Source organism: the organism of the source record quoted next, unplaced genomic scaffold, assembly GCF_019419815.1.
Source record: "Pyrus x bretschneideri cultivar Hongxiangsu unplaced genomic scaffold, Pyrus_bretschneideri_v1 Contig9, whole genome shotgun sequence".
In the NCBI taxonomy this organism is placed as follows: Eukaryota; Viridiplantae; Streptophyta; class Magnoliopsida; order Rosales; family Rosaceae; genus Pyrus; species Pyrus x bretschneideri.
Window position 1 is genome coordinate 869,298 of NW_025999831.1, and position 15,132 is coordinate 884,429.

At 36.8% G+C, this 15,132-nt stretch overlaps 2 protein-coding genes across 3 annotated transcripts; both read right to left on the reverse strand.

Moving 5' to 3' along the window:
- Positions 1 to 304: 304 nt before the first annotated feature.
- LOC103944289 lies at positions 305 to 2,331 on the reverse strand. 2 transcript variants are annotated; one of them, XM_009354713.3, is made up of 4 exons: positions 2,062 to 2,331; positions 1,194 to 1,304; positions 991 to 1,071; positions 305 to 697 (listed from the first exon to the last, which is right to left on the reverse strand). In XM_009354713.3, exons 1-4 carry the CDS (start codon positions 2,314 to 2,316, stop codon positions 623 to 625), a joined length of 522 nt encoding a protein of 173 aa, XP_009352988.1. In that variant the 5' UTR covers positions 2,317 to 2,331; the 3' UTR covers positions 305 to 622. The 2 variants fall into 2 exon arrangements, with proteins under 2 accessions (XP_009352988.1, XP_018502256.1); XM_018646740.2 differs by having other exon boundaries at positions 305 to 706.
- Positions 2,332 to 9,160: 6,829 nt separating this feature from the next.
- Positions 9,161 to 11,586, reverse strand: LOC103944288 (60S ribosomal protein L15). The gene is made up of 4 exons (XM_009354712.3): positions 11,456 to 11,586; positions 10,877 to 11,043; positions 9,903 to 10,100; positions 9,161 to 9,741 (listed from the first exon to the last, which is right to left on the reverse strand). The coding sequence occupies exons 1-4, from the start codon at positions 11,457 to 11,459 to the stop codon at positions 9,496 to 9,498; spliced, it is 615 nt and encodes a 204-aa protein (XP_009352987.2). The 5' UTR covers positions 11,460 to 11,586; the 3' UTR covers positions 9,161 to 9,495.
- Positions 11,587 to 15,132: the final 3,546 nt, after the last annotated feature.

The window sequence follows — 15,132 nt, forward strand, 5'->3', positions numbered from 1 at the left end:
AAAACTAGTGAAAGGTACTTGATCATAGCCACAACAGCATCACCAATACATGCGTTATAATATGAATAGACGAATACAATACTCATCATCATTCCACGTATTATAACATGAGGATCAGTATACCACGTGCCTACATTCTGTATCCGATGATAATCCCTCGTTTCTTTGGAAGACTTTGCGAGCGAAATGTACTGTATTTTGATCCCAAAATCACTCAATAAACTTTACATTATTACAGAAATAGTATGGCCCTTGAAAACCATTCAAAACTAAAACAATGAATGAGAAATAAATTCAAAGAAAATTAAAGAACCCCACATTACACTAGGAAGTAGTCTAGAAGAGACGTTACGCAGTGTTTGGATACATGGAAAAATGGCAAGGAAAATGCAAGGCCGGATGCTTTTAGTTACAAACCTGTTTAAATTTAAGAGGGTATTTCCTGCCTAAATCAGCTAAAAATGTTATTACCAAACACTAATTAATGAAACAAACCAACTTAGAAATTACACCGAAAGCCAATCACCACCCATATATGTAAACATTGAAAAAAGTCACCTTAAATACATCATCACACAAGCCTAATCAGGATCATCAGTTACCCGCATAGGCCACAGTTTCTTCACTGTAACAAATCTACGTTCTTGCTCAGCTCCTCCAGCTTCTTCATCCTCAACTTCTCACTTTCGGTAACCAGCTGCATCAAATGTAACGCAACAACAAAACAATCTCAAAACGTTGAAATTTTACAAACAACACTTGGTATGCTTTTAGTAACTCGAAGTATAAGAACATTATAACTAGTATCGGTTGCAAGAGTATGGACGGGCTGAGCTCCTAACCCAAATTTTAAGACTGGTGATCTGTCAAAGCAGGCTCAGCTCAGCTGTGCTCACTCTAACTCCGAACTGGTCAGACGGGGTTCAAGTTCAACCCGTCCAAGAGCTACAACCGTAGCTACGACAAGTAAAAACAGTTCATCAAACTAACCTCCATTAGCTTTGTGATAAGCTGCACTTTTTCCCTGTTCTTTTCATTGAAAGCCTCGAGTGCATCTCTGTATTCCTTTTCCTGTGACAAGTTACGAACCCAAAATTCATCACGAACACGCACCAATCGACGCACAATTGCATATACATAGCAGTAAACATTAACACCAAAATGTGGTTATTATAAAATCCAAGAGGTGTTACCTTCTTCTGGCAGGTATGCCCTAGTGGCTTTAACTCTTTGTTAATCGAATCGATCTTCTTACGAACTTGTGAAACTTCCTTTCTCATCGGATCTGCAAGCCCTTCAAGCTCCTGGAAGTTCCATAATTTAAGACAAAAGGGGAAATTAAAGAGTTAAAACAAACTTGCAAAAACTTTTTACTACGACTTCTCCATTAAATATCTACTAATTACTAGCAACCGATTCAACGGCTATATTTCCAGTTTAACCAACAGAATACGAAGCACATGGGATACAGATATTTTCAACAAGGCATCCTTGGACTTATATTGTTGTCGCAGACATAAACAAATGACTAAATAAAACCTGACTATTTGACAAATTTGAGGGTTTTGAGAGACAACAGAATCTGTTTTTGCCATTTCAAAAATTTTAAACTTCGTTGTTGAAATTTCTCAGATAAATTTCAGATTTTGTTGCGGAGAGAACCCCAGATTTACTCTGTTAGATGAGACAAATAAATAATTTGATAAACTTTGTGGAAATTGGTAAAAAAAAAAATGGAATTACTTCCATCAAAGTGTTCATAGCCACATTAAATTCACACCCTTGTAAACCCATAAACCCAAAATCCAAAAAAAAAAAAATTAAGCTGAAAAAACCCCAATTTAATGTAATTTCCTGTTCTGGAGATCTAGTTTTTTCCACCAACTTTTGTCACCCAGAATTTTCAGAAAGTTAAATTCCCTTAAAACCCCACAAATTTCTTTTGCATAAAATCATTTTTAACCCTTTAATTTAGCCTAAAAATACCCAAAAAAAAAAGTAAAAAAAAATCTTGGTTTAATTAGCAAAAACCTTGTTTTTTGGGTTTTAAAAAGCACAAACCTCACGAATAGTGGCCAAACGCTTGGTCTCCTCTTCAACCCGACCCAACTGAGCCTGAACCTTCTCTCTGACCTCCATCTTCTTCCTCTCGATCTCCTCCTCTTTGGCTCTGAAAGTGGAAAGCGCCGACCTTGACATCTCCTCGTCCTCCTTCGACATGTTGCTGTTGAAGCTGAGGCTTCCGGCGGAGTTCTGCACCACCAGCTGCTGCTGCTGCGGCTGAGCCGCCGACTGAGTCTGTTCCGTCTGCATCATCTTCTCTTCAACCTCCTCTACTTCCTCGTCACAAAATCAAAAACCAGCCCTTTTCGTGAAATTCTCTATATTTTCTTATCTCTTTCTCTTTTGCTTTTGCTTTTGGAATGATGGGTTTTGAAATTTGTGGTGGAAGTGCTCTGTTTTTATTTTTTTTCTGCTCTGTTTTTTTTTTTTTGCAGAGGTTATGAATGGCTGAGGCTGGGAGCTGAGAGGCTAGCGTTAAAGGGTTTTAAAGCGTCAAGCCAACAGCTAATTGTTTTCTTTACATAAACCAACAAAAAATAAGAATAAAAGATTAAAAAAATAGTAATTAAAATAATAATCTAAACTATTTAATACAAAACTCTTTTTATCAACAAAAAGTAATAAAAATATCAAATTAATCTTGTCAACATAACTAAAAAATAATCAAAAAAAAAGTTATGAAAAATATAGTAAGGGTGATGTTGTTTACACACCTTTTTACTTCTCATGCATTATTCTCAATTTTCATTTATCGAATAAAATGAATTGAAAAAAATCAATAACAAAAAATTAATAAGAGTACAAAAGGTAAAAATTAGTGTGTGAATGACACTATTTTATAATAAATTAAACACAAAAATATTATTTTAAAAAAAAAAAAAAACCTCACAAGCTACCTAATTGTATCAGTTGCCTTAGTTTCTTTTCTATGTTTCTTTCTCAAATAAAATAAACTTTTTGTGAAGAAATAATTATTCAGAAATAATCGCTAAAGATATGAATAACCTCTTCAGCGACATAAAATCATTTAAAAGTCATCACTTATCACAAAAGAGATGTAACATTTTATGTATTTTTTCCTTTATAAATTTATTTTTTAATTTTTAATACATTCATAATATGTGTACAATTATTAATAAAGATTAAAAAAGAGAATGAAAAAATTAGAAAAAGAATTTGGGGAAAAATGCTTTTAGTTGAAATGACCCAAAACCGCCAACAACTGATAAAGACGGGGGTGTGTGTGTGTGGGATTCTTGCTTTACTGAAAGAAATGGGGTGTTGGCTGAAATATTTTTAAAAAATGAACATGTCTCCACCCGTTTGTGTGAGTCCCCCACCCAAGCTACCTGCCCTGAATCCCCCTTGGAATTTCAAAATTCTGTCGACTAGTATTTCTCCACGTTTATAAGCAAGAGGTTTTATATTTGATTCTCGTCAATGATAAATTTGAACCACGTTATTGTTAGTATATGATGAAGCTTAATCCATTTTCTCATTTTTTTTTTACGTAGATAATCTCATTGATTAAAAATAAAGATTTTTTTTTAACCTTACAAGTTGTAGTAATTTCTACAAGAAGTACAAATTGTCCCATCTCTTAGACTCTTACACGATGGTATTTTATTAAGTTGTAGTTTTGTACATTAATAAAGATTCTAGAGTTGTGGATATTATATCTGAGGTGTAGACATTCTCTGATTATTTGTATCACAAATCGGAAAATCTGTAATTATTTGATTGTCTGTATTTTTATTTCTGCTTTATCTAAGAAATGGTTATGAACTTACAAGTAGTAAATTGCTCTGGTGAATGGAGCACTCATCTTCAAAGCTCTGTGCCCGGGGTTAAAATCCTCCCCCTCACTTTCGCTTGTAGTAGTGTATCCCTGCGATAAAAAATGAAAATATACTATGTTCTGACTGTCCAAACTTGAAATGCATTATAATAGCTATGTTACATACACTCTTAATGTACAAGTCTGGTGTTGTTAGAATCTTCGTAACATAAAACAAAGTGGTTCATGTAAACATTGTCTTTGTAAAGTTTCTTAATATCTCAGATGTGGAATTCACACTCAAACGATTTAGCATTGTCCATCATTGTACATGTAATTGTCTAAGATGGATGAGCACATATTTTAAGTTGTACCAATGTCTATGGAGCTAAAACCTAACCCCATATAACGCATGTAAGGTCTCTATCGTTGTCTCAAATTCATGTGCACGGCCAAAAACGCTTGTATCCAAAAGTACAGCCATGGGAGTACAAATACAAGTTTCATGCCTTTTATTTACAATTTTCTTTTACTTATTTGTATCAGAAAATTATTTATGCACATCATTTTTCTCTTTCTGTACATCACTGTTTATTTTTGTTGATTAGTTCTTCTTTATTTTGTTCGATCGAAAAGTCCAAAATAAATCAAAACGTGCATAAAAAATAAAAAAAAACAGTGTGAAAATCATTTTGCATCGTATGAAACATAGCAAGATGAAGTTGTTACTTTCCAATCGATGTTGCAAATGTTGGTAGACGGACAACTTCAACCTAACCTTTTAGGGTTAACTCATTCACATGGGCTGCACGCAAGGCGCATAATGCGTTGGTAAAAAGAGAACATCATCATACGTGCATGCGTTTGAGTGTCAAAATATATTTAGGTTGGTCATTCTATTTCCATCGACCATCTTTTTTGGCAACTTCAAGCTAACCATTCATCCTTCATTGCAACAGCAATCCATATAGCTTAGTTGGTTTTGAGCGTTCACATGCAAACTTGAGATTCAATACTTTTAATATGTCGAGTGTTTCTTTACTTTTCAGAAGAGTGACTGTTATTTGTACCATATATATGTTATAATCATGAGAAATGTGGTCGCTAATACCCCAAATGCTAAACTAATCAAATTTACGAGAAGATGACTGACACTCTGTCTCAACTAAGTGGCTTAACCTACGTTTGCATGGCGACAAGACTTGTTAAACTAAAGAAACCATTTTATATACTATTGAGAAGCAAATCTCAACAACAAAGAGTGGATACATATATAAGAATTCCAAAAGTGGAGAGAGAAGTAAATGGGGAATTTAAGCCCGTCCCTTTCCCTTGAGGACAGCCAGAGCCAGGGTGCTTAAGACTAAAGTTTGGTGTGGAGTGGACAGAAAGGGTCACCTACAAACACACACACACTGACTGCAACCGATAAAAAAAACCAGCGAGGCTGACAGAGAGGCGTATGAGCCAAGGAAAAAAAGTTTGGACAACCAAGCCACATTGACGGCAGCTTCCCTACCCCCTCCTTTTGACAATCTCACCTCCTTTCCGTTGTGGGATATGGCCCCTCAAACCCTAGAATCTCCCCCTATTTTCCCCCTTTTCTTTTTCTTTTAATTCAATAAATAAACCTTTGTTCTTTTTCCTTTGGGTTATGTAGTCTAGCTTTAGGCGAGTTTTGTAGTTTTGCTATAGCTAGGAGAGTTTAATGTACTAGTTACAGACGATATGAGTTCTTAAGTGTGATTTTTTACAGATATATCGTGTTATGTCGATTTGTGGCTAACTTATACTTACGGTTATTGTCATATTAGTAGTGTATCAGAAATTTAATCTATGGTTTGTTGTGCGCTATTCTTTCCGGATTATGTTAGCTCTTTTTTTTTGAGATTGGTCACCGAAAATATATTTGGTCATATTTAGTTTTCTAACTCTTATTTTACTTTGTATGATTGAGTCAAGACGTCCTTTAAATATTCCAAAATGACCTAATCTATTGCTAATGGATTTTCTCCTTTATTTTTCTGCTTTCCTTTTTCTCTCTTTGTGGAGGGGACCGACCAACTCCCTAATTCAACATTTGACAATTTCAAAACCCTAGAAAGTAATCTCATTACAAAAAAACATGATATCTGAGTTCAACGGTCGAGATCATTAGACTGAATCCATGATGAGGCTGTGGAATCTCATTGGTGGGGTCCCAATCCAAATGGGTGGGTGATCAGTGCACCCATTAGCTTACCAAGCATGCCTAGTTGTCGAATTCTTAATCATGATTAGTGTTTGATTAATCAAATATTAAGAAAGACGGCAACTTTTACCAAATGCCAGCATAAACAAGCTTCATTAAGCATTTTCAATGATTTGGGTGTCTGAGTTTTTCATATTTTTGCAGAGTGGCTGTTATGTTTTGTTGGTTTTCTCAAACTATAAAATGTTGCAGTATTTTACAACATTTAGTTGTTTGTCTTGTGTTTCTGTCACTAATCTGAGAATCTTCTGTTGGGTTGGCAGTTATTTGCCAACTGTTTTTTGAGGTAGATTCCCACTCTTTCTGTTTTTTTTCTCTCAGGCTGTGACAATTTGCACTGTCAGTTAAATTGGTTCTTAATTTAGACAAAGTGGTATTAAGTATTCGTTAATTTTCTTCCTATTGTGTTTGGCTTTTGGTTTCTTGTAGCTTTTATGGGTTGATTGGCGGTTCAGTTTGGAATCCTGGCTTAACGAAATTAAGAAGGCACGTAGCGGAAAACTTCGGTCGGGCAGTGAGTTTCTTTTTTTACTCTATTCATTCTTACGAATACGCACTTTATGTAATTTGATTAATTTGACTTTGTTTGTAATAACACGATAACTTCTTATTGGATGAATGATGAAAATCTGATTACGTGACACTCTAAGAGAGAATGCCTTATTTGACGGTTGGACCAACTTGTATAAGTTGACCAAACACTTGACGCTATTTTTGGTGTGGAAATATTCAAAATTCTTCCATTCTCTCTAGAAGAAGAAGACCAAGTCCATACTCCGTTATTCTCTAAAGTGACATTTGGTCAAGTGGAATGGATGTTAGAATAGAAGAAGCAGCATTCATCTTATTCTAATGTTGCTAAGATATCCTACATGACTTTAATACTTGGGCACCGACTATGATGTGTGCCTAAGAATCTCGAGTCCCATAGTTGGATTATGATATCAACCTCAAGACCTCGAATCAAATCTCCAGAAATCAAACTCTACAATTTAAAAAAATCGAACCTCATGCACAACAATGCATCTGAACACTAGGGTTTTAGTCTCGGACTAAAACCCTAAACCATATTGTTGGTTACTCATTAGAGGGATCAAACACCAAACTATCATAATCCTAACACAGTAACTCACCTTCCCTCGTAACTTGAGCTAACCTTAAATGATAATGGAACCACTAGTTTCCACCCGAATAATATAACATATTTCAATCTCATTCTCATTTTTCTACAATTAGATGCCACCAGTGGTGGATCCAGGAATTTAACCTTGTAGGGTCTTAGTGTAATAGATCCAAGTGCGCGCAACACCCAAAATTTTCAGTTTTTTCGTTGAGGTATATAGTCGAGCTCTTAGTGGGCATGTTGTTATCTTTCTAACAGCTTCAAAGGCTAAGGCCAAGCATCACCTGCCAAGGTGTCCTGCCAGGGCTTGTCCCAAGGCCTACTGATGCCGAATTCTGTCTAATAGGCATTTCATCAAACAGTTTGTGGACGTTCTGAGGTCCCATATTTACAATTAAGTCATTCATATCGTCTTTGGATTACATGAACCATATATAGAAAAAACTAGGGATATGTTTGGGATTGGCCTGGAATTGGTAAAAACCGTTTTGTAAGCAAACTTTTATTACGTTCACAAAAAACTTAAAAAAAAATGCTTATGATAAGAAGCAATCTCAAGCACTTGATTTTTTTTAACAAAATTTTGATGTCTCTAGCAATATTGCTTCTAATGGAAGCGCTTGTGATCCAAAGCAATCTCAAACATGCTCCAAATCAATACGTTAGTTATATACAAACCGAATGGATGTACGTAGGCATGAAAAGCCCTTTTGTATTTGTATATGAGGAACGTTGGAGTGGGAGGACCGCAACCAGCAAGGAGATGCAAGTAGGCATTGCCCATATCACAACAATGACAAAAGATTCGTGTGTCTTCTTTCCTACTGCTTTTGTTCTATAAGAATCTTATCAATTTGTTGAATGTATGAATCTCAGTATTATTAATATATTAATATATTAATCCACTATGTCATATTCAAGGGAAAGGATCCTCTCCGGCTCCCTTTTATCCGAATTCTCCGGATTTCTAGGTTACCTACAAACCTTACCTCGAGCAGGTCGTGAAGCCATCACAGCTTCTTCTCCTTCCTCGAATAAGGTCGCGAAGCCATCTATTCCATATATCAAACACCTACAATTGTTATCACTTATATATAGGCATAGGAAGCATATTATTGTAGCTTAAAAAATCTTTAAAATTTTGTAAAAATCATAAGGCTTCACCATAGCATTTTTCCTAAACTTTAATTTATTTGACTAAAGTAATGCGCTTCCCTCTCGGTAGTCTAATCCGCATCTCCCTTCTTATATTGTAGAATATCCTATCATATGTTAGAATAAAAAAAATGTAAGCTTCACCATATATATATATATATTCGACTCATAAAACACAAAATTATAAAAACATAAGTTTAAACAAGTTGATTGCGGCAGCGTACCTCATCTTCTATGTCCAATTTCTAATCATCCTCCTAATAGTATAAATGAGTTTAGTGCAATATTTATCCTTTGTCAACCCCAAAAAAGAACAGAAAATAATGAAAACATTATTCCGTAAATTGTGGGGACAAAGATTTCGTGCTTGGCAATACAAGTATCTCTGCTGATCTGTATTAATCTATTCCATCACTATCAAAAATATACATTATTATTTTGAAGCCTGTCAGTTTCCAATCATTTGAGGTTTATTGTAATCTCTAACCTTCAGCCTATTAATGCACGCAAAATTATACATTTAGCTTTTTAACCGTCAAATCTTGATTTTCGTATTTTTAAACAAATATATAACGATTAAAAGTTTGGAGTACGTTCTTCTGGTACAATTTCTTTGGCCAATAGTATAAATATATACATACATACATACATTCCTTATACAATATATGTATGCTATTTCCCAATGCAACCTCATGATAAATTTCAACTATCAAAACGGTCTATATGTTAGGCCCTAGTTATGTTCTAACACGTGCAAAAAAAAAAAAAAAAATTGATTCGCTAGACAAAATTGAAACGAAAACTCAAATAATTAAACGAGTAAACAATTCCAGTGTAAATTGAGTGATAAGACAACGAGAGAGAACATTATGTGGCGGAGTGCTCCGGTGAATAACTCGTCCACAATCGCTAAGCTCGCCGCCACATCGTGGTCTCCCTTGGCTCATTTGAGATTTTTTATGCCTAGTCTATATAAGGCTGAAGAAATCTCAAGATTTCAGTACCGAAAGTTCAAACCTCAAGGAAAAACCTGGGTTTAGGTAGCCCTTCTCTTCGTAACAAAAAAAACTTCCTGACATTACCCAAAAATAGCATCTAGACATAAATGGTAAAATATGACCGGACTCAACGGTAGCGACGGAGGGAGAGGGTGGTGTTACTCTTCCAAGTTGCCCTGCGAGAAGGTCGTGCCTTGTGGTAAAGGTGTCCCTTTCCACGCAATCCCCTGTATTTCTTCCCGGCAGAAGTGAGCCCGCGAAGCTCCCTGTGCTTGTGAACGGGATTGCAGAGCCAGTTGATTCTTGGGTCATTTCGGATGGCATTATGGGCAACATCAACCAGGATTACCTCAAAGTACTTGTAAGTTGAATCCTGCGTACAAGGATTTCAAAGCAGAATACGTAAGCTAGGTGCCATGAAATAAACAAAACCAACACCAAGGTCCAAGACACACCTGAAAAAATAATGGTAGAGAAACAAAACAGGTTTTGTAACCCAAATATATGAATTGAAGTTAAAACTGAGTCACAAACCTCATTGATCCAGTAAGAGTTGAGAACCCTAAGACCGCCTAGTCTACGGCCAGCACGCTCCTCAGCAACAGACCTCTTGCTGCGCTGAAACTTCAGTTGAGTCACACCTTGGTTTGTGGGCTTCCCATATACAATACCCTTGGAAACAGGCCTCTTGCGACCACCACGCCTCACACGGACTCGATAAACAACATAACCCTGGAATATATTTTACTTACATCATCAGCCAGAAAATCATCGACTAATTAATTTAAACAGTGCTGCGGAACAAATGATGCGCAAGGACAGACATTATATAACATGTAAAAAACAAAATGTAAGGTACAGATTAAAAAGTGCACTGTATCAGATCGGGACAAAAGCAAGAACAACCAAGAGATCTTGCTCGGTATATGATCGATTGTTTGGTTTAGCATAGCTGGTCACAATAAGTATTTGATGATTGAAGGCAAGCACCCTTTAAGAAGAATGCTTAAACATCAGAATGCTGCTTAACCAGCTCATACACTGGTTGGGCCTACTGGTGCATAACAAAAGGAAACAAAAGAAGCACAAGGGGCAAAGGAATTAAAAGATACAGATAAAAAAGTGCACTGTATCGGACCAAGACAAAGCAAGAACCACCAAAAGATCTTGCTCGGTAGAAGACCGATTGCTTGGTTTAGTTTAGCTAGTCTCAGGAAGCACTCGATGATTTTAGACAAGCACCCTTTTCGGCAAAAATGCCTAAGCATCAGAATGCTGTTTAACTAGCAAATGCACTGGATTGTGCCTACAGGTCAGTAACAAAAGAATACAATCCACAACAGTAATTATACATTGCATAACCCTGTATTGCGTTGCAATACGACTATACTAATCAATTCATGGCCAATGTATGCATGTGCAAGTAAACAGATTGGGATGCCGATTAACCTTAGTCATAATTCAACGATGAGCTGCATAAAGAACGCGATTCATGAAATTCTCGTTACCTGCTTAGCCTTGTACCCCAAGCGACGGGCCTTGTCAGGGCGTGTAGGCCTTGTGACTCGGACAATTGAAGGATGCTGGCGATACTCCCAACAGCGCACCCTCTGCACGAACCTCATCAAATCGGATTGCTTCTTCCTCCATATCTCCGACTGGTACTTGTAAAACCCTAGTGTCACCAAAACCGAAACAAAACCGGATGTTTAATAACAGTTCATTTCTTCAATCAAATATCTCCTCACAATTTCAAACGACAACACAAATGTGCTTCGATTTCTACAGAATCTTTTCCAACGTTGGACTCCCCAAACTCATCGTTTTCGATAAAATTGAATTGCCGATTAAACAAAAGAACATTATCAGCAACTGTAGAAGATTCAAAACATCATTTGTAACAAATTTCGTGGATATCATACAAACCAAATATTAACAGACGAAAGAAAAAAGATTACACCTTGGCATGCATTTTGTTGCTCAGAAATATGGGACACGAAAACAAAATAAGGACCGGAATTCCATACAAAATATGAACTGAATGTAGAGAGAGGTAGAGAGAGAGAGAGAGAGAGAGAGAGATATACCCATCGGATCAGAAATTGGCTACGACGCGCAGGATCCGGCGGGCAAGCTAGGGTTTTGTGTCAGACGGAGTAAAGGGTTTTTGAAGGAGACTTTGGATATGGGCCGTCCGGAATAAAACTTAAATTTTTTGTGGTTGTAGACCCATTTTTAATATCTGGACACCAACAAATTTTAGTTATCCTATTGACCATTGTATTTGTATCCATTATTAAAGTTACTATATTTCAGTGAAATTTTCTTAGCATTTTAAAAATAATATAAAAAATACCACCTAGTACTACAGTCTAATAGTATTTCTCTTCACTTGTAATTAAGAGGTCTTAGGTTCGATTCTCTCCAAAAACAAAGTTGAACCACATTTATCATGCTAAGCCCATTGTAAGACTTAGCTCATTCCTCCACCCCCTTAGAACATCTCTAACCGAAAGAGCTAAACATATCCCCGTGTAGAATTATAGCCCTGCAACAAAATATTTTTCAATAAGCAATGTCAGATCATACTCATATACTATCTCCAACTGAGGGGGCTAAATATAATCATCTCAATAATTTATCAGATTTAAGTTTATACTTAAATTTATTAGTTAATTTAATTAAAATACTATTGAATGTTTTAAAATCTAACTGAGAAGCTAAGCCCCCAAAAAAGGTTAAGAGGGGCTACACTTGGCCAACCTTATGCCCTTTTGGCTATATAATGACCTGGTAAGCTTCATACTATTATAGCTCATACATCGATTGAAGATTGATTTTTGGACAAATAAGATGAATTTTTGGCTTTTGAACCTTTAGCCATTTCCATAACACTATCATTTGATAAATAAAAAAAAATATAAAGGGTTAATCTCAGTTTACTACCCTGAAGTTTCGTGATTTTCAACATTTGGTACATGAAGTTTTTTTCATAGTCATATCTCAAGTCTTAATTTTGGGATAGTTTCATATATCCGTTAAGTTTTCCGTTAGAACTTCTATTAATTGATGATGTGGCACCCAAGTGGACAATAACTAAGTGCCAAGTGTCAATATGGGCCCACTTCAATATTAAAAAATTTAAAAAATACACAATTAACCAAAAAAAAAAAAAAAAAACCTCACCCGTCTTCTACTTCCCTCAACCCCCTCCCTTCCGTCTGCTACGCCGTCGTTTCGGTCGCCGGCGAACCCCGCAACAAGAAGCAGAAAACCAAAACCCCATCGTGAGGCCCCCCCCCCCCACCTTCCTTCACCACTATCTCTCTTTCTCCTCTCTCTCTCTGGGCAACTTGCAATATGAAGTGCAGGAACCCTACCTTCCTTCCTTCACTCTTGCGACATGCATCTACGCCTCCCCATCTTCGATCTTCGATTCCTCCGCAACCCCAATTCTTCTCGTCTCTTCGCCAATGGAAATTATGTTTTTTTTTTCTTCTAGAGCATCGGAGAGAGAGAGAGATGGGTAGAAATTAGGGTTTTATAAATTATAATTTGAGTATGCTAGAGGAGATGACAGATTGCAGGTCGCAGAGAGGGATTTGAGAGAGAAAGGGGAATGGGGAAGAAATTGTGGTAGGGCTTTGATCTAAATTTACAAAGAAATCCCAGCTTGTCTAAAGTTCCTCCACCATGGATGGCCGACCGCCATGTAGATGGTTGAAGATTTTTCGTTTGATAGTTGAAGATTTCTCAAGACTTTGATTGATTGGTTTGCAGTATTTATTGGGAATTATGTGGAGAAACATCACCAAAAAGGTTGCTTTCAGAAAGGCAAATCTTTCCTCGCAGGTTCACTTGGGTTCTGCCACTTCTTCTTCAGTGAAAATTTCTCAAGACTTCAGCTTTCTCGAGAAAACCAGGCATTTCGATGCTCGAAACTACGCAAACAATCAGTTTTTCATGATGGGTTTTTGACAAATTGGCGATAAAGCTTCCCAGAAAGACGAATTGGGCAGATGCATATAGGTTGCAGAGGGGGTTGTAGGGGGTTGGAGGTGGTAGAAGACAGGTGAGGTTTTTTTCTTTTTTCCTTTTTTTTTTTCCTTTTTTTTTTGTATTTTTTTAATTTTTTAATATTGAAGTGGCCCATATTAACACATGGCGCTCAATTATTGTCTATGTGGGCATCATGTCATCTAAAACAGAAGTTCTAATGGAAAATTTAACGGATGTATGAAACTATCCTAAAATTAAGACTTAAGGTATGACTCTGAGATGAAAAAAACTTCATGTACCAAATGTTGAAAACCACGAAACTTCAAGGTAGTAAATTACTCCTCCCACACCCCTTTAATTTTTTAATAGTTTCTACACACCACTAACACTTGATAGAAAAATATTAAAAAAAATTAAAAAGGTGTAAGGGAAGTAATTTAGGGTGTGTGAATATAATCTCCCAAAATGAATTGATAAAGACTGTAGCAGCCACTACCCAACTCTTTCTTAGAGTCAGCCTTTCCATTTCTTTCATCATCCACCACGATTTTTCCATCTTCCCGTGAAGCTCTGCAACGCCGCCACTTTTGCCCTTGATGTTCCTCTCTCATGGGTAGAGAGACCTCACATTCAAAATCTTCAAAACTCAATTCCTACTTTGACCGTCCAACGCCGTGGTTGCACCCTGGCGCTCCTTCTCGTCCTAATCTTTAAAGGGAAAAAGGGATGGCGTCGTCAAGATCCATCTTATTGTAGGTGAGCCCACCACCTCCTCTTGGTGGTTTTCAGAGGGTGCTTGAATGAAAATCTGGAAAATGGCATCGTTCTTTTTTGAGTCGCAGTTTCAGTGGACTTGTCAATCTCATATGCGGTGGAGCACCCAATAGTGCTCATCTGGGATGGAGATGGGTAGGGACTGGGATTTGCTGTTTTTTGGAGAAGAATAAAAAGGGGCAGAAGAAGAAAAAGAAAGGGTTTTTAAGAGGGGGCTGAGTGGTTATGCTAGTTCTTTTTTCTCTATTTTGAAGGGGGTGAATTTTTTTTTTAACAAACAATAGTATCTACACCAAGCGGTAGGAGGTGAACTTAGCCTCACAATGGATTAGCAATAATATGGTTCAAATTTGTCTTTAGCAAGAATCGAACCTAACCTTTCACTTACAAGTGAAAAAGAATATCACTAGGTCATAGTACTTACAAGTGAATGAGGGGATGATTTAGAAATATTATAATTTTACATAAGTACCAAAAAAATGTAAATTTAAGGGTTAATCTCAGTTTACTACCTTGAAGTTTCTTGGTTTTCAACATTTAGTACATCATGTTTTTTTTCGTCCTAGAGTGGTACCTAAAGTCATAATTCTGGGACACTTTCATACATCCGTTCAATTTTCTATTAAAATCTCTGTTAACTAATGACGCGACGCCCACATGGACAATGACTAAGTGCCACGTGGATATTAAAAAAGATTAAATTTTGAAAAATTAAGAACTCCCACCCAACTCTCCCTCCCCTCACAGCTCCCAGATCTGCGCCTACCCACCTAACCCTTCCTCATTTCTCTTTCCATGGCCGCTGCCCACTCCACCCGAGCATCACCCACCTACTTCTCAAAACTATCTCCTCAATTTCCAACCGTCCTAATTCACACCCAAACCTGTATCCGAATTCACCACATCCGTCTTCGCCATCGTCATCACTCTATTCCTCGCTTTCAGCCTTGCATGCTCCATCGTCGGTAGTTTGTTCCATTCTGGCTTCCAT

What these genes read in the sequence shown, in the direction of transcription:
- LOC103944289 (XM_018646740.2), bottom strand. Translation starts at nt 2,316, where the DNA reads ATGATGCAGACGGAACAGACTCAGTCGGCGGCTCAGCCGCAGCAGCAG. An exon ending in GTTTGGCCACTATTCGTGAG is followed by an intron (nt 1,305 to 2,061) that starts GTTTGTGCTTTT and finishes TGGAACTTCCAG; the next exon opens with GAGCTTGAAGGGCTTGCAGA. An exon ending in GGCATACCTGCCAGAAGAAG is followed by an intron (nt 1,072 to 1,193) that starts GTAACACCTCTT and finishes AACTTGTCACAG; the next exon opens with GAAAAGGAATACAGAGATGC.
- LOC103944288 (XM_009354712.3), bottom strand. An exon ending in TGGGGTACAAGGCTAAGCAG is followed by an intron (nt 10,101 to 10,876) that starts GTAACGAGAATT and finishes AATATATTCCAG; the next exon opens with GGTTATGTTGTTTATCGAGT. An exon ending in ACTCTTACTGGATCAATGAG is followed by an intron (nt 9,742 to 9,902) that starts GTTTGTGACTCA and finishes CCTTGTACGCAG; the next exon opens with GATTCAACTTACAAGTACTT.